The 19,194-nt window shown below is 34.1% G+C and overlaps 1 protein-coding gene across 1 annotated transcript in view; it reads left to right on the forward strand.

The window, feature by feature from the left end:
• The window catches only part of LOC129216874 (protein still life, isoform SIF type 1-like), a 184,434-nt gene that overhangs the window by 15,989 nt on the left and 149,251 nt on the right, over positions 1-19,194 (forward strand). The window contains exons 3-7 of the mRNA XM_054851126.1: positions 905-1,023; positions 5,562-5,627; positions 6,520-6,730; positions 7,610-8,554; positions 14,850-14,948. Coding sequence (XP_054707101.1) covers positions 905-1,023; positions 5,562-5,627; positions 6,520-6,730; positions 7,610-8,554; positions 14,850-14,948 — 1,440 coding nt within the window. The remainder of the gene's footprint in view (positions 1-904; positions 1,024-5,561; positions 5,628-6,519; positions 6,731-7,609; positions 8,555-14,849; positions 14,949-19,194) is intronic.

Raw genomic sequence — 19,194 nt, forward strand, 5'->3', positions numbered from 1 at the left:
TAAAGGGGCATTCCACGGTATTTTTGACTTTTATGTCGAGTCTGTAACGTGACCTTTTTTGCCATAACTTTTTAATTTACTGTTTGATAAGCACATTATTTTATTTTGATCTTTTCCTACCAACACACCAGCTCAAATTAATATAATTTGCAAATCAAACGGTAAATTAAAAAGTTATGGCAAAAAAAATCCACGTTACGGACTCTACATAAATGTCGTAAATACCACGGAATGCCCCTAAAACAATGTCTAAACTAGTTGATCTAGTTGTTGATCTAAACTAGTCTAGTTGATCTTGAAAGACCTATTTGTAGAATATAAGATAGGAAAAAAAAACCTAGTGTAGCTCAAAAAGAATTTAATGAGTTGTGGACTAATGCGAAACAAAAATTTACTACAAAAGAAGAATTTATGAAGTGGGAGAATGATCTTTTACTAGATTACCGCGAAAGCACCAAGCAAAGAAATCTTCCAATATTCTCTTTTATTAGTCTGTCATTATTAGATGATACTTATACCTGTATTTTATAAATATTTAAAAAGAATAATAAGATTTTTCGTAGGTACTAAAAATACACGTGATACAGTAGGGGGGAGGGGGGTCAGTCTTCAACCTCACCAAGTATCACCAAGGGGAAAGGGGTTAAAAATGCCAAAAAAACATCACATCATTAATGGACGGCCCCTTTGCTTCTCATTGTCTTAATTTAACGAACTACGTCAAAACAATTTTGCTTCATTTATACATGCGGTTCTCTATTATTTTACATAAATGAGATCTAATAAATACAAATTTTATTTTGTTATTTGAAACTTTACTAAAGACCAGTTCTAAAGAACTACTTTTCAATCAGTAGTTGAAGTTTCCTATAGATCGATAGTTGAAGTGCACTTTCTTTCGTAGGCACACGTCTTGGCCAAGCATCAGAATGTTTTGTTTACTGGAAAGATCCTGCCACCGGCGACACCTGGGGCCTGAACTTCACTTCTCCCATCGACGCCAAGCAGTTTCGAGAATGTTGTGTGAGTAAAAAAATTTGCATAGCAGTCATTTCACGTCAAATTGCTAATGCCATGTGCCGTCATGTCTCAGATTTTGTCCATTATTTTTTTACAAATAGATATCTATGAAAAAATCCTAAATTTTTTTTTTATTTTTTTTTAATAGTTTTTTTGAATAAAAATTACGCTTTGGAGAATTTTTTTCAAAAACTCGATAGTTGATTTTTTTTCGGAGTCACCGATTTGGGATGAATTTAGAAAATCTATCTAATTTCTTTATTTTTCCAGCAATTAAGCTGAATCTGATATCAATATCAAGCTAATTCTTTTCTCTTTTAGTGTGAACGACAGAGAGTATTCTGAATAGTTGGGTGTTGCCACTCTTTATCTAAAGTCAGTTTTTATGCTTTTATAATTGGGAATTAAATAAGTCATATCTCCCGAGTACCTACTATGATCTGCATCAAATCTTTTTTTGCAGCATATTTAAATCATTTTCTTGCTATGTAGAAAAAAAGTAGAAGGGTGTTTTTTGTTGTTTTGAAATAAAATAATAAAGTTTGTTTTGCAGAAAATACAAGTTTTCTATTACTTTAAATCAATTTTAAGCTTAAAAAAGACCAAAAACTTTTCAAAACAATTAATACTGAACTGTGAAAGGATAAAAATTGATTTGTATCAATAGTTAATCATTAAAAAGTTGTTTACTTTGGAAAAGAATTGTGCAAAAACCTCCGTTTCAGACTTCGCAAAAAAAAACAAAAAAACTTTTGATTGAAAGTGTACTAAATACAGTCGACTATCAATAACTCGTAGCTTATAACTCGAATATTCCTTTATCTCGAAGCTTTCATTAGGTCTCAAACTATTGAGTCTGTTGTGGAAACTTCTCATAACACGAACTACTAATAACTCGAACGTTTTAGCCGGTCTGTTAGGACTTCGAGTTATCGGGGGTTGACAATAATTTGAAGAATAGTGTAAAGAAATATTTCTAATGGCATTATTTAGCATTTTTTTCGGCAGTAAAAGATGAAAAAAAAAAGAATAATTACTGTGGAGAAAAGTTTTTATAGGCTAAACTTGTTTGGAATACGTAACACCTGACAATGATCTTCCGCTCTTTCAATACTCATTCAATACGCATCATTCTACTTTCGCTTTGAAAGTGAATCGACACATAGCTTTCGTCGATTAAAAATGGGAAAGAAAGGCAGGCTTGTGCGGATGGCATTTTTTAAAACAAATTACTATTTCCTTTGTATCAAAAGATGAGAAAATCAGAATTTCGATCGATAAATTTCAAAGAGATTTTAAAATATACTTCAATCAGCAAAAATAATCTTCTTCAGAGAAATCTAGAGTTGTGCTGCATGAGTGTTGTAAGTGTAGAAGTTCATTGTCAGGTGTAACGTAACCCAAACAAGTTTATGCTAAGAAAAGTTTTCAATATAATTTTTTTTTCATCTTTTAATGTCGAAAAAAATGCAAAATAGTGCCATTCGAAAGAAGTACTCTTTCAATCAAAAGGGTTTTTTTTTTGGTGAAGTCTGAAACGGACGGTTTTGCACAACTCTTTTTAAGTAACTAACTTTTTAGCGGTTAACTATTGATATGAATCAATTTTTATCTTTTGACAGTGAAGTATTAATTGCTCTGAAAACATTTTGGCCTGTTTAAGCTTAAAAGTGATTTAAAGTAATAGAAAACTTGTATTTTCTGCAAAAAAAAAAAGTATTTTTTTATTTCAAAATAACAAAATCCCAATTGAAAAAGCTTAAAACTGACTTTGAGATAAAGAGTGGCAACATCCAACTATTCACAGAATACTTTCTGTCGTTCACACTGAAAGAGAAAAGTATTAGCTTGAAATTGATACCAAATTCAGCTTAATTGGTTGAAAAATAAAGTAATTAGATAGATTTTCTAAATTTATGTCAAAACAGTGACTCCGAAAAATGATCAAAAATCGAATTTTTGAAAAATTTCTCCAAAATGTAATTTTTATTCAAAAAATCTTTTAAAAAAATAATAATAAATTGAGCTTTTCTCATAGATATCTATTCGTAAAAAATTAACGGACAAAATCGGAGACATGACGGCACGGCCGAATATTTAATTTAGGCGATTTGACGTGGATTGATCCATAGCCTATTTATCGTTACAACCCTTCCTTATGAATCTGCGATAAATTGAACGAGGTGTGTGGCAGTGAATGCAGGGAAGGAAGTAAATCTGTCTGTGGTAAAGCCACCAGCAGTTGACACTTGAAATAGTAGTTCACACTTGAAATAGTAGCTGACACTTGAAATAGTAGTTGACACTTCGAGGGAAAAATAAATGAGCAAGAAAAATTATTAAATTAAACAAAAATTTCAAAATTATAAAATGCTGTTTAAATTTGCAGTGTTAATTTTCCCGCTTATTCCTAACTGATAATTTGGCTCCAGTATTTCTCTTTTAAATTTATTTTCTGCTTATTGATATCAACTACTTAGTTCAGTGTCAACTACTAATACTGCTATCAAAAACTGGTGGTTTTACGTTATTCATCAATACAGGTTTGTGTATGCTTATGCAACACGTTTTCAGGTCAGCCGAGACAAAGGTTTACAGTCAGGCTTAGAAATATGAAATTTCGTGTATAGATGTAGTTTTTTGCGACTAAGTGCTCTTTGTCACTCGATTTCGGATGAATGAATAAAAAAAAAAGCTGTTTAATGTTTTATATAATTTTTATCACGTTTTATCCAACCGAACCTGCACTAGCTATTGTGTTAATGCATTATTTGTAAATAGAGATCATAAATTTTAATACAGTGAAGCACCGTTTATACGTTTCTCTTTTATACGTTTTTATCAATTATATGTTTTTTAAATTGGTCCCTGGAGAGTTTAATATACATTAACCTATACCAATTATACGTTTTTTCATTTGTACGCTTTTTTCACAGTCCCTTCAAAAACGTATAAACGGTGCTTCACTGTATTTAAATGTTTAACAATGAGTTTTCCCCCCCAAATGTTCAAATTTTTTTCAACTATTTTGCAAGAGGAAAATTTTTCTCTAATATTTTTTTATGCAGATGGTTTTGCTAATATTATGTATAGAAAACTTATTGTCCATTCAAAACCTTGCTATTGTTGTTTAGTCTTATTCACCGAACGCCATGATAAAGTTTTCCCCTCAATTTTCTTCTTGCTTTCATGTCTTGAATATTTATTTCACTGACCCAATCGCGTTAGAACCCTTTCGGAAACTTTAAAGTGACGTGTTTAAATTTTATGTGCTGAATTTTACATCGATTTACTTAAATCTAATACAAATGTTAACTTAGTTGATAATGAAAGAGAAAGCAAACGAAGCATGTTTGTAGAGTTCACGTTTTGAATAATTTGTTTCTTTAAATAAAAACGTCTAAATTATTAAAACTTATTTATATTGAAATTATGTGTTACAACGAATATACAGGGTGTTCCTGTTTAACCTGCAAGACCTCTATTTTCGCAACCGTTAGTCCTAGATGCGTACTTCCAATTGCAAAAATGTTCAAAATCAGATGCAGAGTTAAGATATTGAAAGTTTAAAGCGAAAATAAAAATGAGTAAAAAAATAAAAAATAATAGCTTTTTACACGGGTCCTAGGTTTCTTAACTCAAATTTGGGAAAATAATCCCCAATGGAAGATATTACAAACACAAAAACTTGACATTTGTGCTCAAGGAGATATTCGAGTTCAAAGTTTTCACGGACCATACACAAGATGAGATTTGAATTTATCTCCTTTTCAAAAGAATGACAGGTTGTCGAAGTAAAAAAACAAAGTATTTATATTTTTCAATGCTATTCAAAAATAAATTTGCGAAACTAGAGGTCTTGCAGGTTAATATGCCTGTTTATATAAATAATTTTACGAATTAAATTTGTTTAATTAATCAGAAATAAAAAAATTTTTTAAGTAGAATAATTTTATCGTACTAAAATAAAACAGTAAGATAAAACTCTAGCAGAAATGAAGTAATAAATTTCGCTCCGCAGTGTCATAGTCGTTTAATTTTACAAAAAAAAAAAAAAAACATTTAAGGGCCATTCCACGGAAAATGAGCATTTTGTACCGCACGTGAAGCCTCATATATTTCATTAAAAATAGTACTTTAAAATATTAATGAAAAATTTTTCTCTGCTCAACAAATTACAAACCTATGTAGGATTTCTTAAGCGAAAAATTTCATCTTTACCCTTTAAAATGACTACTTTTTATTGAAATATCTGAACCGTCGAGTGCGGGACAAAGAGTGACAATTGTTAACCTGTTCTATCACTTTTGCTTTCTGGCATCTTTTATTCAATTCACCCCCCCCCCCCCCCCCCACCGTCAAAAAAAACTTTGTTCAATTTTAAACAAAAAACTAGCTTAACATTTGTCAAATATAATAGTACTTATAAAAGTATTGTTCAAATAATGCATAAGCGATATTTTCACATTATTATTTCTCAGACATAGTTTTTTTCATTGTTTTGTTTCATCTTTTGAATGCCTTTTCTCTGTTTCTTGCAGTCCCCTTCATTCAAATTTTCTCGGAAAGCTTCTTCGTCTTATTCTTTAAAACTAGAACCACCCAAGGTAAGAATGAAAATATTTATATTATTAAGTTTTTTGTGTGTTCTTTAATATTATGCTTAACAGATTTGCACAACTGTGACATTGTACGTAAGGGTTACCTTTTATGAATTTGGCTTTGAATTGTTATATGATTGAATGTAAGGATCCTTTGTGTATCATAGTATAAAGCACAACAATGTCCCAAGTTAAAATTTGCTAACAGATTAATACATCTATTTAAAAAACTGAAGTATTGTACCTATAACTATTAAATCAAACATAACTTTAAAACATTACTTAAGGATGCCCATTAGTCGCATATCCGCCCTGGTATTTATCAGTTTCAAAGTTAGAAATTTTTGAAGAATGTGTAATGTGGTATATTTTTAAAAGTTTAGATTTTTGATAAAAAGTTTAGATTTTGATAAAATTATAAACTAAATATAACGTAATGTAACTTTCAATAAAGTACATTGTTAATAAGCATTTTATTGTTGTATGAATTCTCACTCCATGTGTGTGTGTGTGTGGATTCAATTCACAAGTTTAAATATATATATATATATATATATATATATATATATATATATATATATATATATATATATATATATATATATATTCCTTTTAGAAATTTGAATTTAAAAGACAATATCAAAAATTGTAAAAGAAAACTTGCCACACAATTGTTTCAGGTCGAAGCGGCCAAATCACAGCTCATGATTCGGCCAAACTGAAGCTTCGTTCCATCTCTAGTCATTACTGTGTATTTTGACGGTAACGACTATAACATAACTCCGGTTTGGGTTTAGTACCATTGCATAAAACCTTGATTTTCTCCAATGCTGTGTGTCTTTGAATTCGTTTGCGGGATGGTGCAGCTTGCTTATTTCTCGTTTTCTTTCTCTTGCAGCAACAGAAGACGAAGGGCGGCAAGCGCAAACCCCAATCGACGCCAAGCTCGCCGTCACGGAGCCGGGAGCTCCAGTGCACGTGCATGACGGCCGAGAACCTGCACCGGGCCCGCAATGGCCGGGTCAGGTACACGGGAGCCGCCACCCTCCCCCGGGTGCAACCGCGCTCCGTCGACGACTACAAGATCTCCTATGACGGAACACGAGGAGGTAAGGACTCAGACATAAGCATGGAGGTAGGCCTAAGGCCCTCATAGATATACCATTTGACCTACAAGACCTTCATTTTCGAAACCGTTAGTCCTGGATGCATACTTCCAATTGCAAAAATGTTCAAAATCGGATGCAGAGTTAAGATATTGAAAGTTTGAATCGAAAATAAAAAAGAATCAATAAATACAAAATTTAACATTTCATACGGGCCCAAGGTCCCCTGACTTATTTTTAGGGAAATAATCTCCACTGAAAAAAATTTCCAACACAAAAAGTTTGACATTAATACGACCGATATTTAATTAAAAACACAGCTAATTTTAACTGCTGCCTTCCGTGTGTCTTCAGAACCAAGACCTATATGCGATTATTATGGGGTTTATTTGTTAAATGTCTTTCAGTGGAAAGGGTGCTTTTATCAGGCGCATTTCTAAACGCATAAGTTTTTTACAACGTCACCACCTCTTTAATATCAAAATTATAAAAATTCAACAGTCATTGTTTTTCATGAAGTTCTTTCTTCAGAACTGAGTTTAATTTTAATTATTGAAAGTAATTGTTAATTCGTGGATTTAATTGCTATTACATGTGTCTTCCGAACTAAGATTGTTTTACAATTGCAATGAGGTTAACTTTTAAACGTCTTTCAGGAGGGAAGGTTCGGTCAGCAGAGGCATGTCTGTGAAATCCACATTAGTCTATGAAACTCTGTCGCTCCTTTTCCTCTATCTTAAATTATAACTTTTCAACACTCGTTGCTTTTCATGAAATCCTTTCTTAAAAACTGAGCTAATTTGCAATTGCTGCTTTGTATGTGTCATCAGATCTATGACCTTTATGAGATTACAATAGGCCTTATTTGTTGATTTCTTACAGGGGGAGGGCGCACTCAGCAGACGCATGCCTCATCCACATCAGTCTACGACAACGTCGCTTCCTCTTCGCTCAGACGTGGCACGACGACGGCTAGCGTCCACGGCGGAGGACACGCAGGAAAACAAACGGCGGGCCACGGCTCAGCGCAGGCCAACACGCAGGTGAAGACCTCCCTTCAGGAGCGCATCTCGGACGTGTCGGGGAACATGTCTGGAGATGCCCACCGCTTCGGGGTTCGACAGGATAGCGCTCGGCAGCTGTACGCGCAGTCGGCGCGCAAGGAGCAGGCCAAGAGCGTCGACTGCGGAGACAGGCATCAGCTGCTGGACAGGGGGCTGCGCGGGGGCGTCGGTGCCCTCGACGACCTGCAGACGCGCTCCAAGAGCAAGAGCTCGGACAACGTGTTCGAGCAGTCGTCGCAGGACCTGCCCGGAATCAGCCTGGACAGCGACACCCTGAAGCGCATGCTGAACCCGCTCCCCTCCAACGATTCGCCGGATCAGGACATCGCGGCCATGCTCAAGCGGAGGGAGCTGCTGCGCAAGCTGAGCAGCGAGGACTCGCGCGACCTGCCCCGGGCCTTCGCGAACCGCAGCCGGCAGCACCGCTCGGAGACGGGGCGGCGGAGGAGTCTGGAACGGACCATGTGCCTGGACCTGCCGGATCCGGATCAGTCTCCTCCTTCCGACCACATCCTCTACGACAACTTCTGCTATGCCACGACGCCGAGCTCCAGCAACGAGAACAGCGATACCGGGGGCCCAAACGTGAGCTCGGACGAGGGTCCCGCCGGGCGCCCGCCCCACGGGCCGGGGTCCCCGACGGGACGCCTTCTGCTCGAGTACGAGATGCACCTCCGCAACGCCTTAGCGAGAGGACTGGACGCCGAAAGCTACAGCCTGCACACCTTCGAAGCCTTACTCAGCCAAAGCATGGAAAACGTCGGTGAGTTACCACCAACTGTTATTACGTACAGGGGGGTATCTATTTTGACATAGAAAATGAAAAACTAACCTAAAACCCCCTTACGTGAAATTTAGCCATTTCCCAATCAAAATTCTTTTTGTGGCTAAGCCACTAGTAAAATATTAGAAGAAAACCCCACGTACACAGATCAGTACTAATCACTCGAATGAATTACCAATGCTTAATTAGTGTTGACATCAAACAAAATAATTCACCGGCGAGTGCGTACGCTAAGGTTACGGCGGTATGCCAAAAACCAAATAGCGCACTGCCGAGATAATAGTTTGTTGTGGAATTAATCATTGCATCAGAGCACTCAATTATACAGTAGCAATAGATTTCGTTTCTTAAACCTTTTAAAGGAAGTGTTAAGCATTCAAAAATTAGTATGTTAAAGCCAGCATGAAATTTTCTTCCTTACCTTTTTAATGAATCCTGATCCCTCCCTGCGCTTGAAGAAGAAGCAATATTCCCAACAGAAACAAACTTACACACGCAAAAACTGGACGACCATACCAATTTCCGTATTATTGTAAAAGCAAAGCAAAGAGCGAAAATTGAAAGTTATTTTAAAAGCCTTACTATTATTAAAGGGTCATTCCATAGTGACTAACGTAACATTCGCAACTGATTTTCAAACTCTTTTTACGTACACCGGGAGTAAAAATAAATGTGTTTTGGTTTAATATAAAGATTTAAAATGTACAAGGTGACTATTTTTCATTTCTACCAGAATTTGAAGCAAAATAAGCGCTGGCAGGTGTTTTTTCTCCAAAAAAGGCATCGTGACTAACGTAACATTTTTGCAACCCTGAGAAACAATGCTTATATTACGAGGCAAATTTTTCTGAAATTTAGTCAGCCATTAAAAATTGGCCGATATATTTGTAAGAGGCAAACAATCTATTTTTAAAAATGTACTACAGATTCGTTACAGATGAATCTTTTTTGGCCCTAAATGATACTTTTCCGAAAAACTGTGTGTGACTAACGTAACGTGACTAACGTAACCATCGAATAACAAGCAATGAATGCATATAAAAAACTTTTTATAATTAATTTCTTGCTCTTATATTAATTTTACACTTTTTAGGTACCTTCTTTGTGTTGTATTATGGTTCTTTCTTTACTTTTTTTCTATATTAGTGTAAGAAATTGAATGGAAGGATTCAGTTCAATTAACTCAATTTGAATGTGCGAAAAAAATTAACAAATAAAAAAATCTGCTTTTACAAACTGAATAACATTATTCTTGGGCTAATTAAATCCTAAATATCTCTCGTAAAAATTAACTTTATGCAAGTTGATAGTTTCACCGATATCTGGTATTCTGCTGATGTACTAGTTATCGTTATAAGAAACTCCGTAGTACTTTTCAATGGCATATTATTTTTTAAGGTTTACTGATTCATCGAACGAATAGTGTTGTGCATCCTTTTGAATTAAAATGTAATATTGAAAAAAAAATATATTCGAACGTTTTTGCAGAATGCATTTTAATTCCAGATATCACCGCAAATGTTTGAATTTCTAAATGATCATTCTTGCATTTTCTGAAATGTATGACAGCAGCACTTATTGTCAATGTATCATGTAACATCTTCCAATGTTTTCCAACGAGCAGCCATTACTTCATTTTAGTAATAGGTGGAGATGTATATTTTAAAAAATAGAGACATTCTCCTTTGTTAAGATTGTATTTCTATTATCTTAATTCTTAAGCTTGGATTCTTGTGTTAAATGCACATTCAGCAGAGTACTCATTTTGCTTTACTCATCTTTATTTCTTTTTAAATAATTCTTTAAATTAGAAGTATCTTTATAGAGACCTTTAAAAAAGTATTTTTCTAAGTAAACAGAAGGTCTACAATGCAATATTACTGACATTTTTCACCCTTTATATTTTCAGTCAATATAGAATGCCTACATATTCAAAATTGTTCATGAAAATGAACATTAAATTAAATAAGTTTTAATTATATGCAGTCATTATTAAAATGTTACATTAGTCACATGCAAACTGTTACGTTAGTCACACCTCAAATGTTACGTTAGTCACACTAATTATTTTATATCTACTGATACTAAAATAAATATTTTGCACTTTTTAAGTAGATATGACACAGATGTAAGAAAATAAAAAGTGCTGTTTGGTTTAATCATCTGGTTTAGTTTTTAAGCAGAAAATAGAACATTTTCGTGACTAACGTAACGCAAATATTTTCAGTGAAATAACCAAACTAATTAAAATACTTATCTTATAATGTGTGCAAAAAGAACAGTCAATTTTATCGGGCCAACATCTAATCATTTAGAATAAACATAGTTCTTTTAAAATTTTGCAAAATTTTTTATATTACACAAAAAAACGTAGACGCATGTTTTTTGCACATGCTAAGCCTTTTCTAACAACCTCGCACGTTTAGAGCCAGAAGAAAAACACCGAATGAAATTTTTGCAAACTGTTGCTGGATTTATGTACTAGAAAGTATGCTTAATGAAATGATAGGTCACAATTAAGGCTTTGTGGAAAAAAAAAAATTCTGAGGTTGAGGTTGACATTTCTATGGAATGACCCTAAATACAAATTATTTTATTTGTTAAGAAACATAAGATGGCAACAGTTAAAATGCTTCAATTATCGAGAATTTCCCACAGAGTAAAGAAATATACATAGAGAGGCCCCGTCTATGGTAAAAAGGAGATGAAATTGAAGCCGGAATTATGGGATACAGCGGTGCAATTATGGGTGGGGTTATGATAACAACTAAATCAAGTAGCTGGCGAAATGGTTGTAACGCAATTTTAAAAACGTGCCTCATAAAATTGGAAGAGTATCTAAGTTTAAATTAACAACCAATTGAAATTCAGTAATGGAATGTTTTGAATCAACGTATTTCAAGCTATATAGGAAGAAGCTATGGATCTTAATATACAGAGGTGCAGCTTCCGGCTTCAATTTCTTAGTATAGCGGGGCCTCTCTATGTAATTTCTTTACTGTATGGTTGGAAAATGACAGGAAATTCCATAGAGTAAAGAAATTACATAGAGAGTCCCCGCTATACTAAGAAGCTGAAGCCGGAAGTTGCACCGCTGTATCCCGAGATCCTTAGCTTCTTGCCAAATATCTTGAGATACATTTTGATTCAAACCATTCCATTACTGAATCTCAATTGGTTTTTAATTTAAACTTAGATATTGTTGCAAGTTTATGAGGCACGTTTTTGAAATTGCATTAAAACATTAATTAAAATGTAAACCAATCCACCAGCTACTTGATTTGGTTGTTATTATAACCCCACCCATAACTGCACCGCTGTATCCCATAACTCCGGCTTCAATTTCATCTCCTTTTTACCATAGACGGGGTATCTCTATTTAAATTTCTTTACTCTATGTTTTCCAAGTACTAAAATCACGCGAAATATGCAGACGGCAATCTGTTACGACTTATCTTTCTTATTATTGCATTAATAAAGTTATTTTTATGTTTACAAATGAAAAAAAATCACCCCCCCCCTTGAAGCGACTGGCACAAAAATTCAACCAACGTTTGTTTACATATCGGTACATTTACATCGGTTTATTCCAAATTCCATCCAGAACGTGGCATTATTTCTTGAGATATGGCACGCCAATGAAAATGAGAGGACGTTCAACTGCACCACCCTTTCTTCAGCTATTGACGCCAAAATAGAATCAGCTTTTGTACCCTTTAAGAGTTAGTTGTCGATAAATTTTTGTTTGATTCCAGTCATTATTTCTTGAGATATATTAGTCACAAGTGACGACAAAAAAACGTTCGATAGCTCTGCCCCGTTTGAGCTATTGACCCCAAAATTGAATCAGCACCTATACCTGTTGAGGGCAACATATGGACCAAATTCTATTTGATTCCACCAGTTACTTCTTGGGGAATAGCAGGCACGCATAACTCAAGTAACGTTATAAGCTGCAACCCCGTTGGAGGAATTCGTACCAAAAACTAATGGGCACAAGTTCACATATGGGACATGTGTGTACCAAATTTCGTTTGATCTCATGCGGTATTTTTTGCTGTAGAGAGACTACAAAAACCGGTCACACACATACAGGGCACACAAACACACACACAGACAGACACACATTTTTCAAAAATGGTCGGAATGGACTCAGCACACCTCAGAACGTTCGAATCCGTCAAAATTCGAAATTCGAAAATTTGCACGAGCGGAAAATACAGACCAAAATTATCCATAATGAACTTCATGAAAATTCATTTAATCTGACTACATGCAATTGCTTTAGTTAAGTTATCATGTTTCAAACTTGTATGCTCATTTGAAGGCAAAAAATGAATTTTGAAATAGGTGAAATCTAAAGGGGTACAGATAGGCACTACAACTTTAGAGATTGGTTCTAAATTGCTAGAAAATGACATAAACCGTTTAATGTTCTTTTGATTAACTTTTTAATAATATTTTTTGCGCAAATGTCTTTACAACTAAAACTAAAGAGGATACATGTTTTTGGTTATTAATAGCTAGTTAAGAGTTATCTTGCATACAAGAATCAGATTTTCCTCCAGCGATGCAAAAATTTAGTTAATGGGATTCAAATTATAAAGATTTCTTTTTGTTGAAGTTTTTATAATTAAGACATTCTTTGAAATTGTTACATTCTTCTTAAATGTTCTAACATACTTTTCAGGTATTATATAAAAGAAAGAGTGTATCTTTCCTTGTGACAGTTTTAAAACTATCTAAAGCAAAAATGCACTTTGAAAGGGGAAATCATTTGATTGTTTAGGGACAATGACGCATAAATATTTTTCACTGTTTCATAAGTATTACTGTAGAAGAAAAAATTATAATACTACTTTTGCAATGATTGGTTTTTGTAAACTAATGTTCTCATATTATCATATACACTATTTCTCAAAGGTATTTTCTGTGGGAACGCCAGTGTATGACTTTTCTCCTATAACGTCAGTTGAGAAAAATGGAAACAGACTGTACCCATACGCTCGCGGTTATTGTTGAAATTAAACTGTTGAGTCGTGGTAAAAAACGACTAGGCAACGTAAAGAAGGCATTCTGAGAGGTCCGCTTGTTCCCAAACGACTGTGTGTTTATCATCACTGCTTGAAGATAACCATGAAAAATGTTATTTTTTAAGGTTTAGTGATCTTACGTTTTCCTCTGCAGCAGATCTACAAGTGCAAAGAAGCTGATTTCAACTTGTTTTATTTGACACGTATAAGGTTACTAAAAACTTTTAGTTATAAACTTTGCCTTACTTGAAATTTTTCACGTGCAATTTAGCTAGTTCTAACTAACCTATAATTGTTGTACTCTGGGGCAACTACTTCAAAAGCTTACAACTTAATAGAAATGATTTGTTACCATCTCGTGACGTTACATGATCGTCTCGCAACTCTCACATACCGGTCACATTTCCGTCTATTAGGGAGGTTCGTACTTCACTTACGACATTCATGTTATAGGTTCTATATGACTGTTTTGAATGTTTCTTGCAAACCGAGGAAGAATATTTGACAATTTGACATAAACTGTTGAGGTAAGAAATGGCGTTCTTGAGTCTAGCTTTAGATTCATGAAAAGTTAAAAATGCAGCAAGGTAGTTGAACAATTATTCATGACGTAAAAAAGTATTCACGTGCCCTATGACTTGCAGATCACAGATGTTAGTAAAAAATTCTGTTTAATTCAATTCTGTTTAACATATTCTTAAGTTAAGCAGAATTTATATTTACAGTTACATTTCATGTTATCTAGGTGCGGATATAAGGGAGGGGCGATTGTTACTCTCTTGGGGACTCACCACAGGTAATTTTCCGATATTAAAGTTCAAAAAACGCAACTTTAGACGATCTGTGATTCTGTTAAAGATTTAGGGAATGATGATTTGGGGATTTTCTGTGAAAATAATTCGAAATTGAAGTCCGAAATATTTGTGATCGACATTTTAAAATCAAGATACATATCAAAGGACAAAAATCAATCGCCCTTCTCCCGAAAATTTTCTGTATCCGCCCTCGATGTGATCCAGGCCATCGTTGGAACTATCGGGATGGATCCTATAATCACATGAATGTCAATTTACCATTATTAGATTTTGCTAATGTTTATGCCCTGCACTTTTCAATTAAGAACCGAAGCACACGAACCAGGCATGTTTCTGTTTGCTGTTAGCTTTTAGACCCATATTTGTGTTATCACCCATGCACGTCCGTTGCTTGAGACCTTTTCTTTGCTTCTTCTCCCTCTTTAGTTGCTTTAATGCGTGAGGTGCATGCCGAGTTGGAGGCCATCAGGCAAGAGGAGAGGAACATCAGCGGGCTCGATGGAATGACCGGAATCGGTGAGAAGAGTGAGTCAGAGTCACTTTTTGCCGCTTTTTTATGTCCTTAGTCCTCTACCCCTCAATTTCAATGTTCTTTTTCTCTGTAAGCATTAAATTTTCACGACTGCAGGCACTTACGGAATTTTACAATCTTGAAAGATATATTAATTTTGTTATGCTGGGTGTTTATAAAATCTTACATTGACGGAGGGAAATTTATTTTAAAAAAATATTTATACACAAACATTTTTTTCATTTTGAACTGGATATGCGTCGATAATCAAATCGGCCGAATATCGATTAATTGGCTGGGATGATTGATGATCATGATGATTTACTACACCGATACGGTTTAGGTGTCCATATAGAAAGTCATGCCGTGAAACACTTACGTTTTTCCATTAAAATTTAAGAATACACAAATTTTATCCTTCGTAATAGTGAAACGTGAACTTCAGCTTTGAGGATTAATTTCAACATCAAATTTAGTTTCACCTAAATTTTGTATTGTTTGTCTTTACTTTTAGAAGCATATTTTTCTGCTACAAGTTATACTCATGTTGCCGAAAATTACATTCATTTAATGTTAATAAATTAATTCATCCTAGTTTCTTGTTCAAAGAATACTTTTATATTTATAAAGCATTAAAAGTATTTTTTAAATATTTTTTCTGTTAAACAATGGGCAAAATTTGGTTATGAATAATCGGTAAAGCGACCGAATAGAGATTACTGACGATTAACTGGCACATCCCTAATTTTGATCTTTATCTCATCACTTTTCCTCATTCGCACGCTTTTAGCTAAATGCATGTAAATAACTCTAGCATTGAAAACAGAAAATGGCGTCTTTTAAAGAAAAAACTCCCACGGGTCTCAGCGAGAAGAGTGATGAGAGTCAACTCTCCAGAGCTTTTGGTTTTAACATATAGTGCCAATCCTAATATGACAGTTTTTATCCATATAAGGACAGTTATGACCAAGCCATAACCCCCCAGAAGGTAATTTCTGGTAGCGCTAGTACGTGGCGCGAGTTGCAAATCATCTAAATCTTTTTAGAACTGCGAAAGTTGCACACGTTAAGTGCATTAACGTTGTGAATTACATTTTATTATTGCTACTTTGATATAGGGGAATTAATTCTCCTATTGGACTTCCGCTCATATTGGACTTAAATTGAACCGGGGGTTTAAAATCTAGTATAGAGTACTGTGCTACACTCTGCCGGTGGAAATACAAAGATTTGTGTCTGAAACCTTTGAGGATTTATGAAGTTTCCTCACATTTCGATCTGCATAACTTGAGTTACGATGTGAATTGTGTTGAAAACGTATTCAATTTTATTTTGAGAACTTGTATCTAGTAGAATAATACTAAAATTTGTGAACTGAGAAAATTGCTTTTAAAGTATGTGAAACAGCATTTAATGGGGATTACAGCAATGTATTTACATGCACGATTGGGAAACTTGTTGAAAAAGAATGAATAAAAGAATAAAAAATGGCGTGCTTTCCTTCATTGGACCGAAAAAATTTGCGGTCCAATTTAAGAATATGTAATTAAGCAAGCCTTTTTACTTATCACGTTATAAAATAAGTGATTAATGTAACTTAATAACGTAGTTAGGATTATTTTGAGTATAATTTAACTATTTTAGCATATTTTAAGGAAATTTATTTTGACTTTTTTTTTCTTTTCAAGCACACTTTCTAGAAGCTGCCACCCATAAAACTAGGTCCTAAATCCAATAAGATTCAACTTCAGTCTTGTTAAATATAATTTTTCAATTTGACTGAAATTTCTGCTTGTTCTCGTTATTTGCTAACTGGTTATTTTAATCATTACAAGGACCGGTAGTCCAGTTTAAAAACATGAAATTCAAACAAACTTTTAAAATTTTTTATAGAAAATAATTTAGTGGTGACATTTCGGATTACTTAAATATAGATTATAAGGTTTATTAAAGCATTCACACTGGTTTTTATTAAGCAAGTTGCTTAGAAGCTTCAGCTTCATAAAATATATTTTTTTTCTTCTTTTCTTTTTAGCCAGAAGCATCAATTTCAGTTTTGTTGGATAAAAATTCCTTTCTTTTTACTTTGACTGAAATTTGTGCTCGTTAACCTTTTTTTAAGCTAATTTCTTTATTAATTACAAGCTACGTTAATTTGTATCATTCTTGGTTTTAAAAGATGTCTAAAAGGGGAAATGTGGTTCATAGACGGGAAAAATAATGGCAAGAGCCTTAGATTTTTGTGGGAATGATGATATAGGGCTGTGCTATAAACTTGGCTAACTATGACGGTGCAATAATGCTTCCTCTTCTAGCACACACTAAGCATCGTATGCAGCCCTTTGACGTGGCCTTTTTCAAGCCTTTGTCCACATATTTCAATCGAACCTGTGATAGGTGGATGCGAGAACATCTAATGAAGTCCATTACCCAATATAAAATAAGAGAACTGTTAAGTGACTCTTGTAAACAAACTACAGGCGTAGCCAATATTTTGTGAATGGATTCTCTAGAACAGGAGTTTGACCTGTTAGCTTAGTTGTGTTTAATGACATCGACTTTGGAGCAACCGAGTCAGAAGTTTGTAGTCCAAATGAGACTACCAAAGTAAACATGCTACATGTTCGGTGTCAGCTGTTCAAGACGAACAAGAACAATATACGGAAAAAATGCATGCAAGTTCCGAGGACTCAGTGGTTAGTTCTCTTTCTCTAGTCTAGATTTTGTTAAGGTAACATACATATTATCTTTGCATAAAAAATGGAAAGCAGAAGAAGGAAACCTTTTTCGGCAAACGTTCTAACGTCATCGCCACAGAAAAAGGACACAGAACAAAATATGCAGCAAAAGAAGGAGCAAAAAACCGCACAAAACAACTAGACTTGCAATATTTGCCATAGAGATGAAGTGCAAAGCATGATTTAGTGTATGAAATGCCATCAGTTGGTTAATCAACACTGCGCTAAGTTTGCCCAAAGCAAAGGAAATTCTATTGCAAATCCTGTAAAAATACTGTACAGTTCAACTGCAGTTATTATATCATTTACTGTTACGGCTCAATTTAGGAGGCTCATGGTTCAATATAGGCGTATATATTCCTAAATTGGACTTTTGCAACTTTGTCAAAATTAATTTTTTAAAAAATTATCGTAATATTCACAGAAAATGTAAGTACTTATGGCGGTTCCTAATTAAATATGGCTTCAGACGCCCATTTTTTAATTTTTGTTTTGCTCCCCATTTAGTGACACGGACCTCTTGTTCTTAGGGGGTCCAATATAGGCGGTCTTCCCCCATAGGTTGTTAGGAATAATTTTAAAAAATTGGACATTGCCTGAACGTCATGGTTTAACGCATTTACTACAGCTTTCTGAAAACAGCGATTATTACTTGAATTTTGAATTCACAACCAGTAGTTCTCCATGGTCATTTAAAACCAAATTATCAAAGTTATTAAATCTTTATTTTTTTACGTATCATGCAAAATTATTGCATAAGAAGTACTTTGACTGTCAATGTTTTAATAGAACTGTTAAATTTTTTTACTTGTAAAACGTTTTTAAAAATAGGATTCCTAAAGTAAAATTTGTTAAATGTTTGAAGTTGGTGGTACAGATATCATAAAGTCAACGCATAAAAATATGAAAGTTTTTTTTTTTTTTTCAGAATTTGAGTACCACAGTTGAAAGAAAACGCAATGAACTTCATGAATGTAATGTTATCATCAAAATTTCATATTAAAAAAAAATTATATCGAAAACTCAAATTTTATGCTATCAAATTCACTTTCAAAAGACTAACGTTCAATATTTGTCTTTTGAAAATTGTAAAAGATGGTGTTTTGCGTAGTTTATATAGCAAACAGAATAAACGACAAATGATAATGAATATTATCATTTTAGAATTCTTAAGAACGCTATTAATACTCAGCAAAATGCAGTACAAAAAACTGTTCGGTCATTCAGGCTTACTTATACAGGGTGTTCCGTTTTAAACTGCAAGACCTTTATTTTCGCAACCTTAGATGTATACATTAGGGTGTCCCGTCCATATATGAGAAAAAAAATTGAGCTACACTATCACAAGAGGTGTCAAAATTTGCGAAATTTTTCACAGATCAAGAAAAAGGTTAAAAAAAATGGAATTGCGTGTCATCTTGAGGGCTCTACCGCTCTTTGAAGTTTTGCATATTTTACATTTTTCACAGACCTAAACGATATGATTTAAAAAATACAAAAATAAAGTTTAGAAAGCATTTTA

This window comes from Uloborus diversus, chromosome 1 (assembly GCF_026930045.1).
Source record: "Uloborus diversus isolate 005 chromosome 1, Udiv.v.3.1, whole genome shotgun sequence".
Taxonomy (NCBI): Eukaryota; Metazoa; Arthropoda; class Arachnida; order Araneae; family Uloboridae; genus Uloborus; species Uloborus diversus.